The sequence below is a fragment of the Asparagus officinalis genome, chromosome 7 (assembly GCF_001876935.1).
Source record: "Asparagus officinalis chromosome 7, Aspof.V1, whole genome shotgun sequence".
NCBI lineage: Eukaryota > Viridiplantae > Streptophyta > Magnoliopsida > Asparagales > Asparagaceae > Asparagus > Asparagus officinalis.
The window spans coordinates 28312951-28340010 of NC_033800.1; the positions used below are offsets into that span (position 1 = coordinate 28312951).

General features: G+C 34.7%; 1 protein-coding gene across 4 annotated transcripts in view; it reads right to left on the reverse strand.

The window, feature by feature from the left end:
• Positions 1 to 11840, reverse strand: part of LOC109848433 — a 74410-nt gene extending 62570 nt beyond the window's left edge. For 2 of the 4 annotated variants that reach the window (XM_020417914.1, XM_020417913.1), the window contains exons 1-3: positions 11606 to 11840; positions 11357 to 11531; positions 11145 to 11266 (exon numbers count right to left, since the gene is read on the reverse strand). In XM_020417914.1, the coding sequence (XP_020273503.1) occupies positions 11145 to 11266; positions 11357 to 11531; positions 11606 to 11704 (396 nt within the window). In that variant the 5' untranslated portion in view covers positions 11705 to 11840. The remainder of the gene's footprint in view (positions 1 to 11144; positions 11267 to 11356; positions 11532 to 11605) is intronic. The other 2 variants (XM_020417916.1, XM_020417915.1) reach the window with 1 other exon arrangement.

Here is a 27060-nt window from a genome sequence, read left to right on the forward strand (position 1 = left end):
TCCTCATTCACCGCCGCAGCCAACCATTGCCGCCGTCGCCGGTCCTTCAGGTAAATTTTTTTAATTAGTTAACTTATAAATTGTTTTTTAAAATAGTTAACTTATAAATTGTTCTTTAATTAGGTAACTTTTTACTATTTTAGGTAAAAAATTCACTTATAAACTGTTTTTTTAATTTAAATAGTTAACTTTGTTCAATTTAGTTTAAGTAATTAGTTTAATCAGTTTAATTAAGTTAATTTTAGTTTAATCTTGTTCAAATTTAGTTAATAATTCATTGTAGTTAATTTGAGTTTAATCTTGTTCAATTTTAGTTAATTTTATGTGTTTTTGCAATTTCATATGAACCTAATACATATTTTTGTGAATTACTATAATTAAATATATTTATAAATAGGCAAACGCCTGGGCGTCACCTAGCCGTACGCCTAGGCGCTAAACCCCGGCTCAAACGTCTAGTCCACCTAACGCCTTCTGTAACATTGCTCTTTTGTGACAATTGTATCTTTCCTATAATCAAGAGTCGTATTGATAATGGTTAAGACTACCATCTTTTCTAGTTATCCTAGACCTCTAGAACTTGCAGGTTTCCTATTGGTTTTAATTTATCCGTAAAACTAGGTATAGTTTAGGCACAATTTATATGAATAATTGCATTGAATTAAATATCATAACAAAATTTGTACAATATCATGGTCTCTAACTTATTGTTTTATCATGATTTTGTTGCAAGTTCATGTTCTTAATTAATTACAAATATTCTTGGCTTTAAATTATTTTCAATTGACAAATCTAGTTTAGAAATTAAATCCTAATAGTATGCAAATAATTGAATTGAAATTTTTAGAATTGAAATTCTAACGTTACCCAAAAAATAGAATAGAAATTGAGAATTTTAGACTGGAATTCTAATGATTCCCAAACAATGGAATTAGAATTGAATTGCAAATTTTAGAGTTGTGTTACATGTGAGTTGCGAATTAGCAAGCATGTGATACGTTCGGTGTGAAACCAAAGGCTTAGATGTGTGAACCCAACCTAATCAAATGTCATTTCTTTGCTTTCTTAACCAAAAATGCCTCCACATTCCCTCTAATCTTATAGCCGCCCAAACTGCAGAACAACAGCCTAAACAAACAAGGCCCCATGATCATTGTTTTTGTGAAACAAATATGACAAATGAGCATGGCTCTCTTCCTTGCTGCTAGTCTCTCCTTTGTCATTTTCAATCTACCAAATTTATTCTAAACGTCATCAATCAAATTGTTATCATTGTCACCATCAGAGTTTCCACTTTAGATTGAAGTCCTCCTTCAATATGCATCATTAAGTATCAAAATCAAAGAGATCCATCGTTGCACTTCAACATAGGCACTGCAACAATTCAAAGTTCATCAATCATATTCAACTTTAAACTCGAGATCGAGTTTTCTTCAACATGGAAAGATTTCATGCAGAAGATAGATTTTAGTTGAACTTATAATTTTTTAAGGGTTTTATCTCTTTTAGTTGAGATGTTTTAGTTGAGATTAGAAGAATGCAGATTGTATGTTGCCTAGTATTTTGCTTTAGATTTTTGTTAGTTCATTTTATGTTTCTTCTGTTGCAATTTGTTGTTAGCATTGAGATCTGTTTCTATTGGGTTGCTTTATAAATGGCATCTATTCTCTCTTTGAGAAATAGTTCATGTTTAATGAAATTTTGATTAATTGATTTTTCTCTTGAACATGTGAAGTGTTTGGTTTGAGATTTGTTATGATGTAAAGCCAAAGGTTAGGTGTAGTGTGCGAATTCGACCTAACCAATTTAGGTGTATCTTAGTTCCTACTAATACAACATCCACAAGAATCCAAAGCAAATAATAGTACCAATATTAATAATGAACTCGAACAAGTTGTGCCTTCAAACCCATTTCATGTGGCACTTATGTCATCTTCACATATTGCCAAAAATAGCCATATACCCATGCTTCTTCTCTCTCTGTCTACAATTGCTAGCATTCATAGAACCCTCAATTTCTCTCAGTGTGCAAACCGCCAAGTTTCTAAGGTCTCAAATCTCTTTTTCCCTTTCATGGTTAATCCTTCCCTTTGTTTCTGCATGGCTGAACCCTAACACATCATTCAGAACCCTTTCAACTTTCAAGGGAACTATACTTATCCCCTTGAAATCGAAGCCCTCGTCCAGTCCACATCAACAAAATTATAACCATTAGAAAATATTCTATTGCGAAAATTATATTCAATCATAAACTAACTACAAAATATCATACCTATAAACAAAATACCATAAAGAACTAATCTATAAGCTCAACAATATACGCTACTCACTCCAGCCAGTGTGCATCTGATCCTAAAACTATGTGCTAGCTTTGTATAGACGTCTCCAACAAAAATCGTGTATCTGAACTGTAAAACCCCGTATTTTTTGTTAGAAGTATATGTGAATTATTGGTGATAGATAATTCTATTGTGGTAAATGACTTGAGGTCATTGATATACTGGATAACAAGTTATCAGATATATATGAGTGTATTTTTATAGAGTTTTGTGCATTGGTTTTGACAAATTAGCAAAACATGCACGAATCTGGAAAATGTCTGCTTAGTCGACTCATGAGTCGACCAATGAGTCGACTTACGGGCTGATTTTTAGATTTCTTTTCTGTTGTGGGTTTGGTTAAGTTTTGTTTGGGTTTAACCGTATTATATAAATTATTTTTTTACCCGAAACCAACCCTTTTCCATCAGATTTCAAAACCCTATCCCCCTCTCCCTCTCTCTAACCCTAGATCCATTTTTCGACGGCAAGTTTGAGGGATTTCGGGGAGTTCATCAGGGGGTTTTGGCGTGGTGCAGCGTAGGGGATCACCCTCTTTCGGATTCAAGAGCTTTACAGCGTACCAAAGGCGAGTAACATCTCGCCCAGCTCTCACCCACTGTTTGTATAGTTTTCTTCGAGTTTTATTTCGTTTTCTTGAGCCTAAAACGTATTTTGTGCATAAAGATAGATACTTTATATTATGAGCAGCAAGATCTACATTTTCAGTTTAATAAAAACTCACCAACGATTTTGTAAATGTAGATCCAGATCTGGAATTTGTTTAAACTTGGGTTTCATGTGATTAATTAATTTCAATGCGTTTTAAATATGGAAAAATATATTTAGGGTTTTGTGTAAGTAATCACATGCAAATTTTCGTTTCAGTTTGGTACATATATATGTAGGAATCATGTTTACAATTGCTGAAAATAATGAAGAGAAACTTTAGATTTAAATTTTTGCAGAAAATCAACGAAAACAGAAAACTGAGAAATTTCTACTCAGTCGATCAATGAGTCGACTTATCAGCGGAAATAATGATGAGTCGACCAATGAGTCAACTGACGGAAAATTTCCAGCCTTCTTTCTTTTCTTCTGTTCTGTCTGGTCGACCAATGAGTCGACCAATCCCAGTCAACTTATGAGTCAACTGACGAGGATTTTTTCTTATTTTCCTCGGGTTGGATCTGTTTGGGTTATTTCAATTTAACTGAGACTGTTTATGCATGTTTATTATAGTTGCGTACTTTAATATGAACGATGAGCCACCTCGAATACCTGATATTCAAAATTTAGGTTTATTTTTGTATCGCTAAACGTGAGATGATTTGCGGAAACGAGTTTAGGATTACATACCGAGACACGTGAGGCATTAGGGTATATACATCTTTCATATATTTCATCTAGTCCATGTGTTGGGCTATTATTATGTGCAGCCCATGTGTTGGACATTTATCACATTCAATCCATGTGTTGGACAACTTTCATATACAGTCCATGTGTTAGGCATTCATTACATTTAGTTTTAGTCCATGTGTTGGACATCAGTTTAGACCTTAAAATTAACACCTATACTTACATAGGCTGGACATGACACTTATATGGGTTGTGATATGATCTGGTATTTAAGTTCTGAGATGAGGTTGTCTTCTTTTATTGCTATTCATGTATTAGATTTTGGGTTTGGTATTTAGGGATTTACAATTTGAGATACAAGATATATATATATAAGGGTTTCCTTGTTTGGATTATTTTGCTCGACGTACCTATGCTCGTGATGTAATTTCCTAAATACTAAAATCTTCTTATACATAGGTATTTATAATTTGAGCTACATGGTATATACATGATGGTTTTCTTGTTTGGATTATTTCGCTCGACGTACTTATGCTCATGTTGTAATTACCTAAATAGGATCAGCGCTTTGACGCTTGTTGTCCCTCCCCATTTCAGGTAACGAGCCAGGAGCCCGGAGAATCGCAGGTTAATGGCGACGCACTTTAGCTTCAGCCGTTTATTTTAGTTATATTTTTCTTTTGAACTTCATTATAGACTTTTGTTAGACATTTGAGAGTTTATTCTAGAAGTTGTAAAGGTTGTGTGTCTTATTTTCTTTTATTCAGACATTTGTATTTGAGACTTATTGAGAAGTTTCAGTTTATTCATTTCAGACATTGACTTGTACTTCAATATGTTAGATGATGAAATATTAATTTGATCTTTATTATTTCATCAGTTAACTCTTGTATTATCTTTTACTTACTTTTGTACTTACACCTGTTATTTGACTCTACTAGAGAGATAGTAATTGTGATGGTGAAACATGTTATTACACGATGTTGTGCATGACAGGTTTGATATTTTTTGTTTCACCTTGGACTGCAGCCTTGTGTGAACTCAGGGGCGTCACATGAACGCACCGTTAATAGACACATTAGACATGTATCTGATACGGTTATAGTTATTTCAAAAGAGATCAGTGCATGATCTCTATTATATGTTGTTTAGTGTTTACATGCTGAGTAACATCCAAATGTGGAAATCTCTGGTTTTATTTTGTTTATACATATAGGTAACTTAGGGCCTGGTAGTGTTTATTTTCGTCACTTGCAATACAAGTTTGTGCTAATTGTATAAGCAAGTACATATCTTACTCACTTTGTGTGGTATACAAGTAGCAAATAGACCTATTTTGTTTCTCTATTACGTTTCAGTGATATAAGAGTCTATTTTCTAGCTTTATAGCAGAACATTATAACCTCATACCTTGCATTCCTAGCAGCACTTTCTAACTGAATTGACTTCTTTTTAGGAAGTGGCAGAGGGCTTCTTCATATCTTGTAACTTATTAATCCAATTTTCATGAAGAAAATAAGATCACCAGCATCCCAACACCCATCTAACAATATTGACTATCACCTCTAATCTTCTCTTCATTCTTATATCGCCAACCATGCCTAGAAAATCCACAACGATTCAGAAAACCTTTGCAAATTATGACTGCTAACATCCATTGAAATCTGGATCTTTACAGTTAACCAAATTTGCTATCTGGTTAATAAGCTCCAAGAAGCTTGGCAAATTCTTATGAGGTTGAGCTTGCATACCCCTTATTTGGCAATGTTGCATGAACATATAGAAAAAGCTTCAAAACCTCATCAATAAGACCAGTATCATTATAACTTAAAAATAAAATCTAAGACCAGATTTTGTGTCGCTCTTGACATGCCACAGGGCACCAACATGTTGGTGTTGTGGAATTCCTTTTCTTTGTATTTAGCGTATGGCTTAGCGACAGGATGGCATAGAAGAAAATAAAGTTATCAAGCTTAACAGGGAAAATTCGAAGATATTTTATCATGTTTTGACATGTCTCTTCATATTTTGCCAATATCTTATTTTCCTTTTTTCTCTTTTTCTTTTCTTTTTTTCTTTTACTTTTCAAGTCTGTGGTTGTATGATGTTAATGAATCATAAGCATGAAGAATATGAAGGAATATGAAATGACAAGGGGAAAATAAAAAATATGAAAATAACTACCCTCCCTTCAAATCTCATGGCATCTCCAAGCATTACAAGACCCATCTCTTTAACTCGTTGTGAAGTATATGTATACGGTTTATAGTGGAGGCAGACAAGTGACCATGATTATGAGGGTTTATCCATGTTAAAGGAAGGCCAAGGATTGAAAAGAAAGCAAGGTTTAACCACGGATTAAACACGTCTTTTCCCAAGCTGTAATTAGCAAGTAGGATCATTAATAATCAGAATACTTAGAACCAATCATATTCAGTGCAAAATCCCTTTAAACCGACCAAAGAATTATTGTTTGACTCCCTTTTCGCTCTAATTCTTAGCAATTCAGTGTTTTAAATATCGACCGACATGTCGGACATGTCGGCCGATATGTCGGATCGGGTGGTCTAGCGGTATGAGTCGGGCTTATTCAAGTCGTATATCGTTTTTCAAGAGCAAATCGGAGATATCGGGGATAAATCGGACATGTCGGCCGATTTTTCACCTTTGAAAAATCGGCTGACATCTCTTGATATCGGTTTACAGGATTTTTTGATTTATCGGGTTTGGGTTTTCACAAAACCCAAACCCATTTGACCGCTGCTAACCTTTTCAGGGACTTATACGAAGCCGAAAACGAGAAAGAAAACTGAGTCATTAAAGAAAAACAACGAGAAAGAAAACTAGGGCTACAGGAGGACCGCCTTCCCCTCTCTCTCTCTTGAGGCATCGTCAGCCGCCTTCGACCGCGTCGACCGCCTTCAAATCTTCAGCGCCTCTTCGACGACATCTTCGACCGATCGCATCTTCGAGTTCGACCGCATCTTCGACCGACAACATCTTTGAGTTCGACCGCATCTTCGACCGACCGCATCTTCGACCGCATCTTCGCTGATAGCTTAGGTTAGCGTTGTTCCTGAGGTATGTCTCTCTCTCCCCCCTTTCTCTCTTTCTCCCCCCTTTCTCTCTCTCTCTCTCTGAGTCTGAGCGCCTCTCTTGCGAATCGGTGGATTCGATACTGGGATTTTTTTTATGTGGGTTTATAGAAAACGAATTGGGTTTAAGTGGGTACTGGGACTTTTTTATGTGTCCTTTGTTAGCACATGAAGTTTTATGTGGGTTTATAGAAAACGAAATTGGAAGGAACAAATTGGGTTCAAGTCTTTAAGACGCAGTGTATGATATTTGTAAACAGGAATGCTCAAAAACAAATTGGGTTTAAGACCGAGAATTATGAGCAGTGTATGATATTTGAGTGGTGACTGCTGAGTAAGAGGACTTGTTTCTCAAAATCAGGCAAGCCTCCTTCTTGAATTTTTCCCCTGTCAAATAAAATTAATTAATAGTTAGTAATTAAATTTTAAATATGTTGTCTAAATCTGTATTTGTCTTATTTTATAGAATCATATCGTCTGAAGGACAAGGATCTACTAGACCGTCAACAACATCAAAACCGAACGGTAAAGATCCATGTTGGCTATATGGGGAGAGAGTTGGTTCTGATACAAGTAAAGTTAAATGCAAATATTACACTCAAATTCTCAATGGCGGGATTAGCCGATTCAAACAACACCTAGCAGGAAAGAGGGGAAATTGTGCGCCGTGTGTGAAAGTACCCGATGATGTTAAGGCAAAAGTTTCTAAAATTTTAGATAATGCAAAGAAGAGTAGGGATGAGAAGGAGATGAAGATGCATAACTTGTTGAGTGAGGTGCATATTGGGGAGGATGAGGAGGATAACTCCATCGCATTAAGTAGTCAAAGAAGCTCGTCATCCTCCCACAAGGTAATTGGACCAATGGATTCCTTCGCCGCTCGTTCTCCCGAGGAGATTGCCCAAATAATAGCAAATGGGAAACAACCAACGATGGACTACAAACTTAAGAAGAAGAAAAGGGAGGATGTATTGCGATACGTCTCCAAATGGTTCTATGAAGCCGGCATTCCATTTCATACCGCCACGCTTCCCTCTTTCCATCAAATGCTACAAACTATTGGCTTGTTTGGAAGTCATTTGCAAGCTCCATCCATGTATGAACTGAGTGAGACAAGTTTGCAAAAGGAAGTTGAAGAGACAAAAGAAATTGTTGAAAACTTTAAAACAACTTGTGTTGTCAATGGTTGCTCGATAATGACCGATGCATGGAGTGATCGGAAGTCTAGAAGCATCATGAACATAGTTGTACATTCTGCTGGGAGAGCTTGTTTTTTATCTTCACATGATGCATCGGCTGATAAGCACGATGCTAAGTATATCTTTGATTTTGTAGACAAGGCTATTGATCAGATAGGGGAGGCAAATGTGATACAAATAGTCACTGATGGAGCTTCAAACAATATGACGGCTTCTAAGTTATTGCTTGAGAAGAGGCCAAATATATTTTGGACGACTTGTGTTGCACACACGGTGAACTTGATGTTGTGCGATATAGCAAAGATAAAACCCATTCGTAATGTCATTTTAATGGGGAGGAGTGTATCAATGTTCATATATAATCACACCAAGCCTCTTCAATTATTTAGGAAGTTCACTAAGGGTGATCTTGTGAGACCGGGAGTTACGAGATTTGCTACGGCGTTCCTTTCTCTACAATCATTAAGAGATCATAAGAAAGAGATGAGACAAATGTTTATCTCTGACAAATGGACAGATTGTAGCCTTTCAAGAACATCAGTGGGTAAAAAGGTATATTTTTAATTAAAATTTCAATTGCATTCGTTTTATTAATTTGATCATTTATATTTTATTGATTGGATTTATTTGTATGTTTGTAGGTTGCGGAGATTATTGCTAGCAACAAGTTTTAGGATAATATAGACTTTGCTCTCAAAGTATTCACTCCTCTAGTGAAGGTTCTTCGAAGAGTGGATGGTGATAAAATCAGTTCGATGGGATTTATATATGGGGACATGTTGGTTGCTAAGGAGTTGAAAGTGGCCCTTGGGGATGATGAGAAGAAGTACAATCCTATATTGGAAATGATTAAGCCGAGATTTAAGAAGAATCTTTGTGAAACGCTACATAAAGCGGGTTACTTTTTGAATCCTTTTTACTATTATCCGGCTTACACGGACATTGAAAATGATGGAAGCTTCATGAATGCCATAGTGAAGTGTATGCATAGACTTACTTGGTGGAGGCTTTATGGAAACGATACTCCCGAGTTAAGGAAGATGGCAATGAAGATTTTGGGCTTGACAACTAGCTCTTCGGCTTGTGAAAGAAATTGGAGTACATTTGAGATGGTAATATTATTTCTTAAATTTTAATCATCTTGTATGCTTGTATTGTAGTATTTGATGACTAGTTTTTTATGCTAATTCATGATTTTCTTTTGTAGATTCATACGAAGAAGAGGAATAGACTAACTCATAAAAAACTTCATGATTTAGTCTTTGTCAAGTTCAATGCAAAGTTGAAGAATAAGCATGCCGTCCCAAATAGAGATCCTTTAACCGCCTACGATGATGAGGAAAGAGTCACTGAATAGTTGTTGGGTAAGGAGGGGAATAATAGTGATGATGAAGTATTTCCGGGAGAGTGTTTAACTTTTAGGCAAGTTGGAGATATTTCGAGAGCTAATCCAAGAGAAAGAGTGGAAGGTTGCAAACGTATAAAAGAAAGAAGAAAGCGGGATCATCTTCATCGAAAGGAAAAGAGCCGATGGAAGATGATGAAGAAGAAGAGATGGATGCGTTCTTCACGGAGTCGGATGAGGATGCTAATGCTACTTTTGAGGATGATGATGAAGATGGATTCTAGACTATCTAGTTATCTTATCTTTTATGTTATTATGGATTTGCTCTTGAATGTTAAACAATTTTAAACTATTTGTAGCTTTAAAAACTTGTTTGTTTGTTTTGATTTGCTTATGTTTGATATGAATCTTATGAGTAATGATCTTCATTCTATATGTTATATCTTATATGTTACTTGCTTTATTCTTTACATGTTATTCTATGTTTACTAACAATGTTTTCTTATTTTGTAGGTCAAGCACCCAAATTGTTTCAGGATGCAATCGAGAATCAAATTTCTACAATCGGTTAGTAATCCTAAACATCATATATTGTTTACTTTTTTATATGTCTAGTCTATAAAATTTATAAAATATGCTTATATTGAATTTAGGAATGTTTAGATTACATTTAGGACATGATATTATGCATATACGCCCACCCGATATGACAATCCGATATTTAGTCCATGTCCCCCGATATATCCCCGATTTCCGCTATCCGATATGGATTTCAGCCGTCCGACATGAACCCGACATCCGATATTTAAAACCTTGTTTAGCATCAAAATATCTTTCTCATGGACCGGACTATTTCCTTGAATTTGGAGCAAGCATGTCCAATTTTTGGTTTTCCATCCATGTGGCCTACTTAAACATTGGCTGCATTTGAAAGAATTATAAGACAGGTTAATTCATTACAAACAAAGAATGTGGTAGTAATGGGTGAGCTTAGTCGAAATAAAGAACTATTCTAAATATCAGTGTCCTTTCAGCTAGTGTCCCAGAAAATTCTCGAGCTGAAAATCTTTTATATTTACAGTAATTAGATGTGTCCCAAGGTGATTCCTACCCACACACTATTTCGCCTGAAAATATGTACAATATTCAGCACAAATTGAAGCAAACTATTTGAAGATAAAAAGACGTTTGCGTGTAATAAATTAGCTGTGAACTCAAAGAAATTTCATCCTTTAGCAGAAACAAGCAGTGATGGTGGTATGGCAATGATAGGATCCAAATGTACCGGACTTTGCCACGATGCCAGCGCAATGGGCAATAATAGGACCAAGTATTAAAAAATTCCAGCATATAGACTTAATGGGAGCTTGCCGAATTATTGCGAACACCTAGTCATAAGATCAGCCGAGGAAAGGATCTCGGATGTGGACGCGGGTAGGGAGATCGAGCCACACTTTACGTCACTAAAAATGCTAAAGGGAATATGATAGTACACAAATGGTGGCAAAGTCATCGACTTCACATGATTCTACATACATGAAGTAACAAACAGTTCTATTACTGACATAAAATCAAAATGTTCTCCCTTTTACAAACAGAGAGCAAACGTAAGGCCGTAAACAAGAGCCTATTTTGTCTTCATTGAAAACCTAAATAATAATGAGAGTGATGGTTCTGAGTAATACCACTCAACCTAACTCTTCATCAAGAAGTCACAATTCTTGCATGTCATACAATAATAGAGTTACCTAAAGCTAAAAGAAACAAAAAACAGGCATGCAGAGCAAAACTAAGTTGATCAAATCTTTCAGAAAATGAAATAGCCAACCTCAGAAGACTGTGAAAGAAGCCTGGCCCATGGAATTCCTACATCAGCCTGCGACTTCACCGGCCTCTTCTGCTGCAAATTCCGTCGATTCATCGGTAACACCAGCTGTTTTAAATACTGATCTGCATCATTCAACGGTAACACCACAGAGAAGTTCACGATAAATTACTCAAGAAATTCCAATAACTCAAGAAGAGGCCAAAAGATCAGACCTTGAGAAGGAAACTCCGCCAGTTCTCCGTCTGCCTTCTTCTCCGAGGACCCCACATCGCCGGCCTCTTTTTGGGGATCCACCGCCGCAGGGTCGGCCGCAAGATTTGGTGAATCAACAGGCACAGACGACTCTTCCTCCGGCACCGCCGCCCCCGTCGCCGCTGTCGCCGCCGCCTGAACAAATCAATCAAAACTTTCAACAGGATCTCAAAAATCAATCGAATCCAAAGAAGGGGAAACGATCGGACCTTGGAGCGCTTAGGGTTCCTGGGGGAAGAAGGGGGGGGAGATGAAGAGAGGCGCTTGTTGCTGGAAGAAGAAGCTGAGCTCCGCCTAGTTTCCACCATATCTTCTACCTTCTTCGATAAAAATCTAACTTTTTCTTGATTTCTCCCTTTTTTGGAATAAAAAGTTTCGACCTTGATCCGAGAATATTTTAGGGGAGAGACAAAGAAGAGAAGAATAAAGAGAAAGGAGAATGAGAGGAGAGGAAGATCGAGAATATTTTAGGGGAGAGACAAAGAAGAGAAGAATAAAGAGAAAGGAGAATGAGAGGAGAGGAAGAAACACTAAATAGGTCTGCTGATGGGTTGAAGAGAAGAATAAAGAGAAAGGAGAATGAGAGGAGAGGAAGAAACACTAAATAGGTCTGCTGATGGGTTTTTAATTATGGAATTATGGAATATAATAATAATAATGAGAAAAAATAAGATGTAAAATTTTAGAAAACATAAGACGTTAGTAATGATGGAATTTTTTGGGAAACCTCCTCTATTGAAAGTAATTGTAGAAACAGCCCCCATTGAAAAGACGTGACAATTTCTTCTTCTTTTTTTCTTTTTTTCTTTTTTTCACAAGGGATTTTCCATGTTGACGACCTACGTCGGTTTTAGATATTGCACAATTGGTAAATCTGGAAACTGAATAAAATTAAAGAAAAAACTAATCATTTTACCTCAATTATTTTATTTTTTACATTTGAATTATATTTAAAGATGTATGACTGTTGCCTACCAAAAAAGGATTTATGACTGCTGCAACTACTAGATTTGGATTTGGAACAAAATCCTTCTTTAGGGTTTTAATCCCCTTGTGGTGTGATAGAGAAATGAAATAATGGAGCCCTCAAACAAATGGTCAAATCCAAAGTTAAAATTTGCTCTGACTTCGTCTTCTCCACTAACCTAATTTCAGACTAGTCCTACTAATGATGAGTGATTTGTACCGCAAATTGAAGTATAATGATGATATTTCTAATTGCGATGATAAATAATCAAAACTCAAAAGTTTCAACTTATACAGAAATATGGATTTTTGAATTATGCTTGCACTTCGCTTGTCCATACTCAACTTAATTTACTGTTGTGGATATGAAAGTCGAGTCATCTTGGATACAGAGTCAACAGATATAAGCAAAAAATAAATCATGACAAAGATGAGTGTCTGATGTCATGCGCCTACATATTCTCTCTAACCCACTCCTTACAATCTTTTGAACGGACAAATACAGCGAAACCATCTCCTAATGTTTTAATCTTTTGCACGGACAAAGTCTACGAAATCCTCGCCTCTTGCACAATATTCTTAAATCAGGCTACGCCCTCTGCTAACCCTACATTACAAGAATATCGGTTCTCTCCCTTCTCCTTAGAGCATCTCCAACAGCTTCCCCATTTCCCACTTTTGAATAATTTAGTTAGATTTTTGGTCCAACAGATTCCCCATCTCATTCCTTAAAATAGGGATGAAGGAGAAAAAATGGAGAAGCTTCCCCAAATCTGCAGCATTCTCCAAATTTTTTGGAGGAAAAAAATGATTCTTCAAAAATGGGAAAGCTGTTGGAGTTGGTGTAAAAATAATTTGAAGATTATGACTTTTGCTTCCCTATTTTGGAGAAAATTTTGGAGAAGCTGTTGGAGATGCTCTTAGTTTTTCCTCCAACAATAGAATGATATATATATATATATGGAAACCAAAACTCTACCCCTAGTCAAACTTCCTAATTAGAATAGGATTCAAACTCTTAATCATGATGAGACTCAATCTCCTAATTATGATAAATCTCTAACTCTATCTAATTCTCATGAAGTTATATAAAGAATAAAAGACGCAATCTCAACAGGAATAATAATGTTTCTTTTTAAGAAAGGAGAATGGAGGTTGTCAACATTCTTGAGAAAGTATATCCTTTCTTGCTATATCTTTATTGGAAAACCATGCAGAAGCGCATCATTTGTATGTTGATTATTATATATTTATTATATAATGCAAACTAATTTGTATAGAAATGTTAATTTTCAAAAAAAAGAAAAATCCTTCAAACACAGCGTGCATCAAAATTCACAAGAATCTTTATAAAACTCTCCTAATTAAGTAGTACTAAAATATAATTATTTAAATATTTTTCATCATCAATATTTACATATACAATTTAAAATCAATTTGCAAGTATTCAGGATTAATTTTATTTTTTGACCTTTACTAAGAAAATTACCTTAACAAATAATACTAAAACTGTCCGTAAGAAAAAAAATCATCTAAGATTTCATTTGTTGTATGAAATTTAGCTGGCTTACCTTCATCGTCTTGCTTTATTTTTATGTTTAATGAAAATTATTTATTATTTATCCACTAAGACTAAAAAAATCTACAAACTATGACCCTATTTATCTCCACGTTTACTCACGTGCAACATTACAAATAGGGTCAAATTCACAACACACCGCCCTCCACCCCTGAACGTTGGCGGGTTTTACATATAACCCGGTAAAACCCCCTAAATTCTATCTCACATACACCCCCACCCCCCAAAAAAACTATATAGTATCTCACAAAATCCCCCTGACGTTTAGCTTATCTGACCTAACCCCCCGTATGTAATTTGCAAATAAATAACATTATCTTGAGAGGAAAAAACTCAAACTTTAGAGGTATAAATATGTTCCATGTGAATAACAGGTGATTAAGTTTGAGAATTTTCCCTCAAAATTAGTTAAATGCAAATTATAAGTAAGGGGTTATGTGAGATAAGCTAAAGTTTAGAAGGGTTTTATGAGGCATGTCATAGTTTGGGGGGTTAAGTTAGATAAATAAACTTTAGGAGAGTTATGTACACCACCGCCCAAAATTCACTGGGGGTTTTGTGTAATTAACCATAAGAAATAACACGGGATTGATAAATCCACACAATTATAGCAATTATAGGGGCCAACATGAAAAATTACTCTTTTACTTCACTGCGACTATGAAGCGGTGCAATAAGAAAAAAGAGAGTGAGAATAACGCATTCAAGAGAATCAAGAAATAATTTCATGGTGATAAGCGACGGAACCCCCAACTGCCTCCTCGAGAACCGCTTTTTATTTGGGATTTCCCGCCGTCCGGTGAAGGCCGTACTCACTTCTTTATCGTATTAGACCCTAACGGTTTAAAATTTTATACCAAACCCTCAAATCTTCAAGCTTCTAATTTAAGACTCCCAAATTTATCGTTACCATTATGGTTAAACGCTTATAGAGTTAATAGATTTGAAAGTGTTCTTTAGAAATTGGTTAAATGACACTTAAATATTCTATTGTTTCACCACCTTTACACTTAAAAATCTAATTTATAAAAAGCAGCACATGAATAATCTATGTTGTCTACCATTATAATAAGGTAACCATCGTTAAAAAACTCGTTAAAACAAAAACATCCCTCCATAAAAATTTAATAAAATGATGGAGGGTAAGTATAGTGGTAAATATGATAATAAATATGGTCAATACAAAGACAAAAATGTCATGTGCTAATCACATTGGAATATTCCAACCTACAACTAATAGAAGGTACTATTATCTTTTTTTCAACGTAGGGTACTAAAGTGTCATCTTTTTACAATTTAGGATGTTAAAAGTACTATTTTTATAATTTAGTATATTTAAGTGCAAAGATGATGAAACAATAGGGTATTTAAGTGACATTTAGCCTTCAAAATTTAAAGATTCAATGTCCCATACAAAGAATTTAGTATCTACTAAGACACAGATATGTAACTTCAAAAGTCTCATTTGAAGTAACTTGATATATTTCGCGTGTAATTAGAAACATGAAAATTTATGAGCCGACGATAAATTTAAGAAAGACTAGTATGTGAAAAAGTCTAACTAAATCATTTGAAATAAGGACCCTTTTGATTCTTAAACTCGATCCGCTATTCATTCGAATTATATTATATTTGTTGATGTCCGTGAACACACAGTCGATGGGGGGTTTTCGCCGTGGGTGGCAGTCCTGATCTTCACGCTGACGGCGAAGTAGGAGAGGATGTGAGACGGGGCTGACTCCTCCTCCGACTTTATGCCCGATCCTTGGACTGGAATTCCTGATCTTTCTACGCAAACAAGAAGAAGAAACCCGTAAGAGGGCGGGAACCGGTTCTCCCATGGTACCTCCGACGGTCAAGTCAGCTGATGAGCTTGAGTGGGGTTTGAGGGAAGATCCGAGGATCATTAAGGTCCTAGAATTCATTACTCTTACTAGTTTGCAGGAGAAGACATGGCTTTTTAGAATTGTTCAGAGTTTTAAAAGAGGTTCAGAAGTCTCCCCTGAGTTAAGAGTTTCGTCCCCCTTTTCTTTCCCTCCCTTCCTCCTTTTATAGTCCCCTGCCTTTTGTTGGCCTTCTTGTTTTGATGATGTTTAACAAACAATTTATTACTAATATTGTTTGTCTAGTGTTTGTGCATTCCTATGTTTTGTAGACAAACAACGTTGTTGGAGGATGGATGGAATAGAACTTCAACGATAATATCCAATGGAGGTTGGCGGAATGTCGGTGAAGCCTTGCTATTCAAAGTTTAAGATCCAAGTTAAAGCTTCATCCGAGAGATTACCAAGTTGAGCTACAATGAAGATCAAGATCAAGGTTGGGTAATTTAGTATAGCTTTATATTATGTGTGTTAAGTACTCTAAGCACAATTATCTATACACACACATTTTATTAGTTTCCTTGTATATATATGTAATCACATATATATACAACACAAGTTTTGGTTTTTATGTTTATAAATATGAAATTACATGTTTCATATTTATTATTGTGATTTGGTTTATCTACATAGATATGAAACAAATATATTTTCATATACATACTCATAGGTTTTATTTTCTATTGTATTTGTGAAAATATTGTATACTTAGTTTGTAGACTTCAATATCAGTTTATACATGTTTTACTAAGTCTATAAAAATATTTCACAAAGTTTTAAAAGTTGGTTTATGTCAAAACATCAAAATTCAAGTATCTCATATTTTGGACTATTTTGTAAAATGATGATATTTTTCATTTGGGAGGTGCTTTCTGATAACCAGTCACTGTAGCATGTTTATTATCATGTCTACAATCATTCCCCAAAGTTTTACATTTTTTGGAATTTATTTGATATTTTTAAACAGCATTTTAAAATCAGCAAATCAGATTTTCATATGTCAGTTTTCGGTCGACCGCACCGGTCGACCGAACCCGAGGTCAGAAGTTCACTGGGCGACAGAAAGCCTGTCGGTCGACCGGTCCGGTTCTATTGTATTTGTGAAAATATTGTATACTTAGTTTGTAGACTTCAATATCAGTTTATACATGTTTTACTAAGTCTATAAAAACATTTCACAAAGTTTCAAAAGTTGGTTTATGTCAAAACATCAAAATTCAAGTATCTCACATTTTCATGTTTTGTCCAACTCTTCTCCCTCCACTCTTGATATATTGAGAAGTTTTCTAAACTCTATTTCTAGCTTTTTTATATATTTGATTATCATTGTTATTAAGCTAGAACTACATTGAGTTTAGTTTTGATTTATATCTCTTTGTTCACACACAACCTTTTGAGCTTATTGTATTTACATTCATAGTATAATTTGGGGTTGTGGGTTTGTGACTAAGAGTTGTGCTTAATTGAGTTCTCACCTTGTTTTGAGAACAATCATTTGTCATATTTGTGCTTATTGTGAGAATCACTTTGTAATACACTTGTACACCGAGTGAGGAGTGTGTGGTGAGAGTCGGGGATCGTCCCAAGAGGAGTGGCGTCGGTTGACGTGCCTAGGGAGAGGTTGTAACCGAGCACTTGAGGGAGACACGGCTAGGTCCAACACTTAGTGGGTGTAGAGTGTGATTGCAAGAGTGTGAGTTGTAGAGTTTTCGGTTAGCTAGAAAACCGAGTGTGTAGAAGAAGTTCCGGCTTCCAAACCGGATTGTGTTAGTGGATTTCTCCCCGGGAGTGGGGAGCGGAGACGTAGGACGGAAGGTCCGAACTCCGTGATCATATTGCTTGTTTGAGTTTGTCTTTGGCGTATTTGTTTTTGCATTTATTTTATATCGCCAATTGTGCATTGCTCATTCATTTTATCCACTATCTTATTTAGATTGTTTACCCCTTGTGTTAGTTTATATATCCTTGCATATATATATTCATCATATAGGATATATCTCATTGTTCATATTGTTTATCCTAGCTTACATATCTTGTTGCATTTCATACTTGCTAGGATAACTTATTAATTAATTTTAATTGGTATTTAAATCGGATTAGATTAGCATAAGACCCAAATCACCCCCCCTCTAGGGTCTAACAATTGGTATCAGAGCTTGGTGCTCTTTGATTTAAGGTCTAATCGCCTTGAGTTAAAGATCCAAGTTATCTTTTTGTGCTAATCTAAATTTGAGCTTTATTTGTATCTTGCTTGCCTTTTATATTATGGATATGCATGGTTTAGGTTATACCATCAATATTGCTCCTAGATTTGTGCAAATGATTCCCGTGCACGAGCTAATGGTCCACAAAAACAAATGGATCTCTTTCATTGCACAAATTGCAATCGGAAGGGTCATTTAAATGAATATTGTTTTGACCATGTTAGTGCACCATATGTGCCTAAGAGGCATATGTGCCCAAGAGGGTTCATAACCCTAGGGCTTTGAGCTTTAATGATAGGGGTCATGTCCCTAAATCTTTTGGTACCAAGAGTTCTTGGGTACCAAAACAAATTTAAATTTTAAACCAAGAATTTTAGTATTCTTATTTTTTCCTTTTTTTCTTGGTTATTTGAAAATTATGCTTTGAAACTTTTTATGAAAACAAATTTTCTTTGGTCAAATTCTTATGTTTTCATAATTCCTAGTTTTGATTTTGATGAGAGGTTTGTATTTATATAACCCTCCGGATTTATTGGGTGTTTATTCCCAAATCATGTTTACCGGATGCTAGTATGATTATATGGGTTAGAACAAGCTTAAGAGCTTGATACATTGTTGCCTCTCTTAAAATTCTTTTATCAAAGATTTGTTTTGAATTATTACTTTGAATTCATTATATTTCACTTATATGATGATATTTATGTGTTTATGTTTATGGATCATCTATTCGTGCCTTATAATGTATTCCATATGTGGTTTGATCAAATTTCTTGATAGATCAAACATCGGTTTTGGATTTAAACTTTGATTTATGATTTCAATTGGTTGACTTGTTTTCATTTGAAAACTTTTTTACATGATTCTCATGTTTCTCTTCTTTTGATTTCATAAATCTATTTTATACATTGGCTTTTATGATATGAGACAATATGTTCATCTTAATATATTTATGTGTTCTCATTATCTTGTTTGAATATGAGTGATTGTTAGCACATTTTTTATGCTTACTCACATGTTATGCCATGATCTTTTATTGCTTATATCCTATATGGCTTTTTGATAGGGGGAGCAATCCCTATACTTGTTTGATACACACCTATGCTTTATGATAGGGGGAGCTTTCGCTCTCTTATTCTTTTTGTCCCCTTTTTGATGTTGTCAAAGGGGGAGAAATATTGTGAGTATATATTTATATGCATGTGTATTATCTTGTATATGTTCATTTCCTTCATGCATATACTTCGTTTTGTAAATTGTTTGTCATCATCAAAAAGGGGGAGATTGTTGGCCTTCTTGTTTTGATGATGTTTAACAAACAATTTATTACTAATAAGAAATGTTTTATAGATGAAAAGAAGTTTTTAAAATAAGTTTTAAACAAGGGTTTAAAGTGTGTTTAAGGGTTTGTTTTGTTTGTGAAGAAGTTTTCACAAGTGGAGGAGATCATCTTCTTGTTTGGGCTTCAATCTCCATCTCTTCATCTTGTTATTCAGAGAAGAATCTCTAAACTCATTTCTAGCTATTTATTATTTTGTTTATAATTTCTATATGCTAGATTTTAATTGAGTTTAGTTTTGATTTTGATTTCACTCATTGTTTACACACACCCACTTGAGCTTATTGTATTTGCATTCATAATATATTAGGGTTGTGAGAGTTGTAACATTGAGTGTGGGCTTTTATTGTGTTCTCATCCATATTAGAGAACAATTTATATTTGTTACATTGTGAGATTATTAGGTTTTCGGTGAGCTAGAAACCGAGTGTGTTGTGAAGTTTTCGGTGAACTAGAAAACCGATTGTGAGGAGTGACGTTGATCGGTGAGCGTTGAAAACCGATACTGTGAGGTGTAAACGTTATTCGGGTGAACGTAGAAAACCCGGTTGTAATAGTGGATTTTTCCCCGGGAGTGGGGAGCGGAGACGTAGGACGGAAGGTCCGAACTCCGTGATCATATTGCTTGTTTGAGTTTGTCTTTGGCGTAGTTGCTTTTGCATTTATCTTATATCGTCAATTGTGCATTATTCATCCTTTTTATGATCCACTATCTAGTTTATATTGTTTACCCTTGTGTTAGTTTATATATCCTTGCATATATATTTTGCTATATATCTCTTTGCTAGGATATATCATATTGTATATTGCTTATCCTAGCTCATATATATTATTGTATTTCATACTTGCTAGGATAACTTGTTAATATATTTTAATTGGCATTTAATAGGATTAGATTAACATAAGACCCTAATCACCCCCCCTCTAGGGTCCAACACCTTTGGGATTTGATCTTTGGCTTTAACTATGCACATGAGGGCGGTTGAGGGGTGAGCAGACAGGTTGCTGAGTCATCCTTTGTTTACCAGATGGCTGCTAGCGACTGGAGGGAAAGTCATTCGAGCACAGGAGAGGGCGCCTTGGAAACATCCCAGATTCAATAGATGAGACAGAACAGAGGATAGGCTGACTGTTTGGGCCTCCTTCCCTTGCCAGATGGCGGCTGGCGATTGGAGGGGAAGTCATTCGAGTACATGAAAGTATCATAGCGATCTCTGGGAAGTGACTCGTGAGTAGAATAAGTGGCTTATGCGCGAGATTTGTTAGAGTGGAGATCTTGATGGGACTGATCAATACTGTAGCGTTGATCGATATCTGAAGGGAGCTTAGCTGGATCTTATCCCCTTAGCAGAGGCGGGTTGATCTGTGAGTCATCATTATGATTTACCGACCCGATAGTCGAGTGAGCTTCTGGTCGAGACGTCTGCTCAAGGAGTTGTCTTGATTACGAGGGACTGACTGATCCCGCACTTCGAGTCGGTAATGATAAGTCTCGGTCAAAAGATGACTCGTCTACTCGGCTGGCCGATAGACTTGCTCTTGGCTGGGCTTTTGGGCCGCTAAGCTGGTTTGGACCATAGCTTTTTTGGGCCTATGAAGATAATATCTCGATGTCTTTATCTTTAAATGGTAAACTATCATAACAGTTAGCCCCTTTCATTCGGAGCCAACTTTAGTCAGGTCTGAGTGAAAACTGTGAAATAGATATGAGTTTGCTCAGGATGTTGAGGATTTTAGTCGGTGCACAGACTTCACGGATGTTGAACCACAAGTGTACAACAAGTTTTGAGCGTCTACAGGGGTATCTCCCAACATATGGTGAGCAAACTCCCCGAACAAAAAAGAAGGTCAGCTCTCAAACGGTCAGATTTCACAATATCAAATGGGAAACCACACCCCAGAGCAAACGGAACAACTCAAAATAATGGCAAGCACCACTATATGCTCTAGAGATACACCTCCTGCTTTGTGGATTGCAAAACCCCCAAAACATTATCTGATCATCACAAATTACCCCACCCACACTTGAACCTCAAGAAGCACTAAGGAATCTTCTATCAACATTTAACTTCAGAATCTTCCATCAACATTTAACTTTCACTTTCCCACTGCTGGAATGCACCGCCTATGTTCAGGGTTAGCAACCCCCCATTGTAGGGGGGTTTATAGGTTTCTAGTGTTGCGTGTCATTCACTCACATACCAATAACCTCAACTCCACAAACCCCTTGCATCCTATAATCGAACCCAATAAAAAAACTCTTATTTCAGTCATTCCCCGCAAACCAATAAGCAATGACTCATTACGCTAACAACTCCTTTTGTAAGCATTCAGATAGTAGCTCCACCAATTATAAAAACTCTTTAAGAATGTTAGGGTAAAGAGAGGGAAGTGAAAAATTCACCTCCCACTCTAGATAGACGAACGAGCACATGCATATTGCATGCACAACTGTCTCAGCCTCACTTCACCATCTCATATATATTGATTCCACATTCAAATAACGTTGATGGAGGGTAGAAGTTATTGGAAGAATACCTCATCATGCACACGAAAGGAATTGCTTTATCTTATCTAATTTGGTAGTGACAAACTCTAAATCCTCCGTACAGATCCATCACTGACAGTCCTAACACTCTCCCAAGAACCACTGCCTCTTTCATGTTATCGATGCTAGTCTATAAAGGCAGTCAAAAAGCACAACCATTCAACAAAATCATTTAAACATAAGCGTGGGCCTTACCAAGGGAATTTGGATCATTTGACATTATCAATGGACTCGATAGACTCAAAAATGTTTGTAAGCATTAGCTTCAGATTAGCCAAACCAAGCGTGAGCCAAACTCAGCATAAGCCAAACTCAATGTGAGCCAAACTCTGTGAGACCTCAGCCGGGCGTGACCTCAATTCAACGTGAGTGGGATGACAACTCAGTGACAGTCACCCTCGTCAGATGTCAAATCAACAAATCTCTACATTAAATGTTTGGGATTCAAAGGCATATTGGTGTAACCCGGCGTGAGCTCAACTTAGAGAGAGCTAAACCCGCGTGGATCAGAATAATCAAAATTGTTTGACTTTTATAACCCAATGTGTCCAAAAGTCAAAGGTACTATTCAACATTAAATGCTTGATTGATAGCTATCACATCACAGTAAGCTAAGCGTGGGCAAAACCCGTGTGAAGCACAAATCTAAGCCTATTAATATCTCTTTTCTCAACATTTTAAGGGGGTTCTTTGGGCTCTATCTTCTTATTCTCTGATTTTTGCTCGCAACTGGGCATAGCCACCTAAGTCATCGGGTTATACTCGCGCCATGGCCGCGAGTGACAGATTATAATGTGTTATTTTATTGCATTCTGGAATTGCATAACTTTTGTTACAGTATTTACAGGTTCTATCTTAAGATCCTACGGTTTGAAAAAGGTTATGCATTTGAAGGATGTTGGCTTTTTACTAATAGACTTAAACTAGTTTATTTAAGCTAACCCCACTAGGTTTCTATTGATGGCGGATATCAAATAGTCAATGAGAGAAGTGATCTGGTTGACAGATGTCCTCTAACCCTCCAAATGTCCGGTTCTGATGTGAGATGTTCTTCCTTGTATAGGTAGAAAATCATAAGAGGGCGGAGTTGAGTTCACCGGTTGTTCATCTGATGATCAAGTCGGTAATTTGCTTGAGTGGAGAAGTAACTAAACTGTAAAAATTCTTAAGCATTGTGGGTAGAGATAAAGATATAACCCTTATGCAAAAAATAGTAACCCTGTTTATAGTGGTAGTATAGGGGTAGGATGGTAACTTCGGCTGAGTATAGGATGGCTAGCGGCCAAGTCAGCATCTACTTTATAAGTGTCAGCCGATAAGTGGAGGGGAGGTCACTTCAGCATTTAATGTAAAGTGATCAGGGGCGTGCGGTGCAAAAGTGGTCTGATGTGTCATAAAGACTATTGAGGACAGAGAAATGATTACATTTGATGATAGTAATTGTGAGGTAATTAGCTATCAGTGCGCCGGAGGGGGGCTTGAGCCTCGAGGTAGTTGTCGCCTTTCTACTCGTCCGGTAGAAGGTCGAGAAGTACCGTTGTTTGAGTCGCCCTCACGAGATATCGGTTGAATGGTCGGTCGAGTAGGTTGGTCAAAAGTTGGCCTAGCCAGGGGTTGACATATAATGCCTTTTAAGTCATCCTCGTGAGATGTCGGCGTGTCGAGTCGTCCAAGCTGGGTCTTTGGTTATCTTGAAGTGAAAAGCTGGATCGATTATGCATAATGTGGGACACTTGTCTGCTATTAATTGGAGATTATTTTTTAGCACTAAAATGACTATAACAGTTTCTAAACTAGATCTTTTATGTAATATCTTTATTTAGTATTATACTCCCTTTAAATATACGAGTTCAGGAAAACCTTTTCATGGTTAATATACCCTTAATGTTTTTTAAATATTATATTGTTATTCTAATCTATTCTAATTATCCTATCTTCTTTGAATTGGTAATTAAATATTTTATCCTATTCATAATAAAACTTAACATGTTATTAGATAAAGAAGATATGTTTGATATAATTTAAATTCTTTACTTATTTTAATTCGTAGAGAATTATAAATATCCCCTACATAATTTATAATTTATAGAAAAAACCTTTAATTTTTCAAAAATTACAAAGAACACTCAAAATTAAAAATTTATAAAAAACACCCAGAGAATTTCTAACTCATTAGTAAATTGAAAATATACAAATTGTAAATAATCTATAAACAATTTATAATCTGTAGAAAAGGCCTATAAGTTTAAAAAAAGTTACAGTAAACCCCTAAAATTTATAATTTATAAAAAAACACCATTAGAATTTCTAACCTATAAACACTAAAATAAATATACAGAATTACTAACAATCCTCAGAAAATTAAATATTTGGAAAAAATGTCATACTCTCTTTAAAAGTATAGGTTTAGCAAAAAAAATTATGGTCAATAATATTATCCATAACTTTTTAAAAAGAACATAACTAATCGAAAATATATTAAATTTGAAATTTATAAAAAAAACCTTAATGTTTAGTACATTGCAAATTATCCCTCCAAAGTTTAAAAATTTTTAATGATTTTTTTTTTGTAATTCCTTGATTTCAATGTAATGTTTAATAGTTTTATGTATTTATAACAAAATTTTAGGGCGTTTTTTTTACAAATTTTAAAAATTTTGAGCGTATTCCTTTTGTAGTTTTTTAAATTTTTATTGTGTTTTTAGTGTAATGCATGGATACGTCAATTAATAATAATATTGAAGAGTAAGTCATTCTTAAGATGTATTAGGCCATAGTTAAGTCATTCTTAAGATGTATTAGGCCATAGTTAAGTGTGCATATCACTATTTCTAGACAGTATAGTTTATATATGCAAATATTTTTAAACGATCTATATAGTGGTTAAAAGGATTTTTACTTTAATGTACTATTTTTTATAAATTATATTTAATGTGAATCTACTATATAATTTTAATACATTTGATTGATTGACTATATGGGTATATAGACTATAGATTACTTTACTTTCTCATATGAACTAATAATTGATGCTTAATAATTTAAATTATTACTTCTAAATTTAATATAAAGATGATCTCTAATAACATTTATTTATTTACCTAGAGGACAATACAATCTTAATTCCTATTTTTTGCTTGACATTTGTTCCATAGTTATGCGAATTAAATTATAAGTAACTAAAAAAATAATTATTTATGCTTAAATTACGATGATTGTAGTTGGTCACTCGCTATGAAATTTTCATGAATATATATACCTTACTTTCTATAGCTATCTACATTACTTATGTATATTTTATAAATTAGTTGTTAATTTGACATATTAAATTACTTTTTATTTGTACAAATTTCTTCTTTTACTTTTGGATTATGTAATCACTATATCATCATTGTAGCGTAGAAATGACCTCACTCTAAACGGCTTCAAACCAATGTTTACGTTGAACTGAAGTATATACTATTGTTACTATGTGTATATATGTTTTAAGAAAATAATGTCAACACCTTTTAAACAGAAGAGAATACTCTAACCTCTGATATTATAAAAACTAAATATAGCTAATTAAGTGATTAACAAAAGAGAACTTACATCAGTAAAGTGTGAATAATAAGATAAAGAAGAAAGGTAATGGTATTGCCAACAATACCACTAATAGCAAACTACAATACAAAGTTAACCTATTTTGTGGAGCCCAAGTATTAGCTATAAGCATCGAGGTTTCCATATATATACTTTATAATTTATTAAAAATAGTTATATAATCTTATATAAGTAAAGTGTGAATAATAAGATAAAGAAGAAAGGTAATGGTATTGCCAACAATACCACTAATAGCAAACTACAATGCAAAGTTAACCTATTTTATGGAGCCTAAGTATTAGCTATAAGCATCGAGGTTTCCATATATATACTTTATAATTTATTAAAAATAGTTATATAATCTTATATAATAAAATTAATTTAATACTAAATAGTAATATTATTGTAATAATATCATTATTAGGAAAAATTCTTCGTGAACCGATATGTTCTTTACAATATATAAGCTATGCACTCCAAATTCTTGTGTCTTTTATAGATCTAAAAAGTTTGAATACGAGCATCTAACATTTTACTCTCATAATAGCAAAATCCATTTAGCAGATGTGGATATTACAGATGAGTTATATGTTCTATATACAATACAATCGCCCTAGGCAAGTGAGTTATAATAGCATTTTTCATTTACAACGTTTGGGGCAAGATTTGATAGGGACCTTATATCAAAGAAAAAAGAAGATTTTATATTCAGAGCACATGACAAAATATATAATAAACTTCCTCCTTTAATTTAGCAAGAAAATAATTCATTACACTTTCAACTTTACTTCTATGACAAGGAGAATGAACTATAAAATTGAATGAGAATATTAGATAATATAAATATAAGTGAAATCACAACTAAAAGTTAATATGGATATGAGTCAATGCACAACTAAAAGTTTAATAGACATATTACAAGTAAATTCATATGCAAAATTCATTTGCGATTGAATGATCATCCATCTTTTGAAGACTTTAAGATATTAATAAACAGAGATATTATACTACATTAATGTATTTATAACTCACAAATAGTAGATCACATGGCCGCAGTCTGAGATGAAGGAAACAATGACAATATTTTATTTGAGAGAGAGAGATTATTGAGTTGATGATCAATCCCACAAAAAACTTAGTTTTCTTTTTTATTTTTATTCAATTTTTATCAATTTAAATAATCATCATATTCAACCATGTGCATCTCAACTAGTAACCCTCAAAGCATAAGTTATATCTCATTAAAAACTATAACCTATCAATTGGTTCTAATCTTTTATTTATTAGAACCCTAATAACATAATAAGGTACATTTTGTTAGAAAGTATAACCTATCAATTAGTTAATCATAGTCTTTTTAATTAATTAATCTAAACTTTTTATAATGGCGGTTTAATCTCCTAAGTATAAGTTATGTCTAATTAAAGACCGTAACCTATAAAGTTATAATTAACCCTAGCTTTTATTGATTTAAACCAACCAACTTCTTTACATAACTTAAAGAGATCTTTTTACTAATCTAGAATAGTTACTTGGCTTCCATTTCCAAAGCTTCTCAAGGGTGAT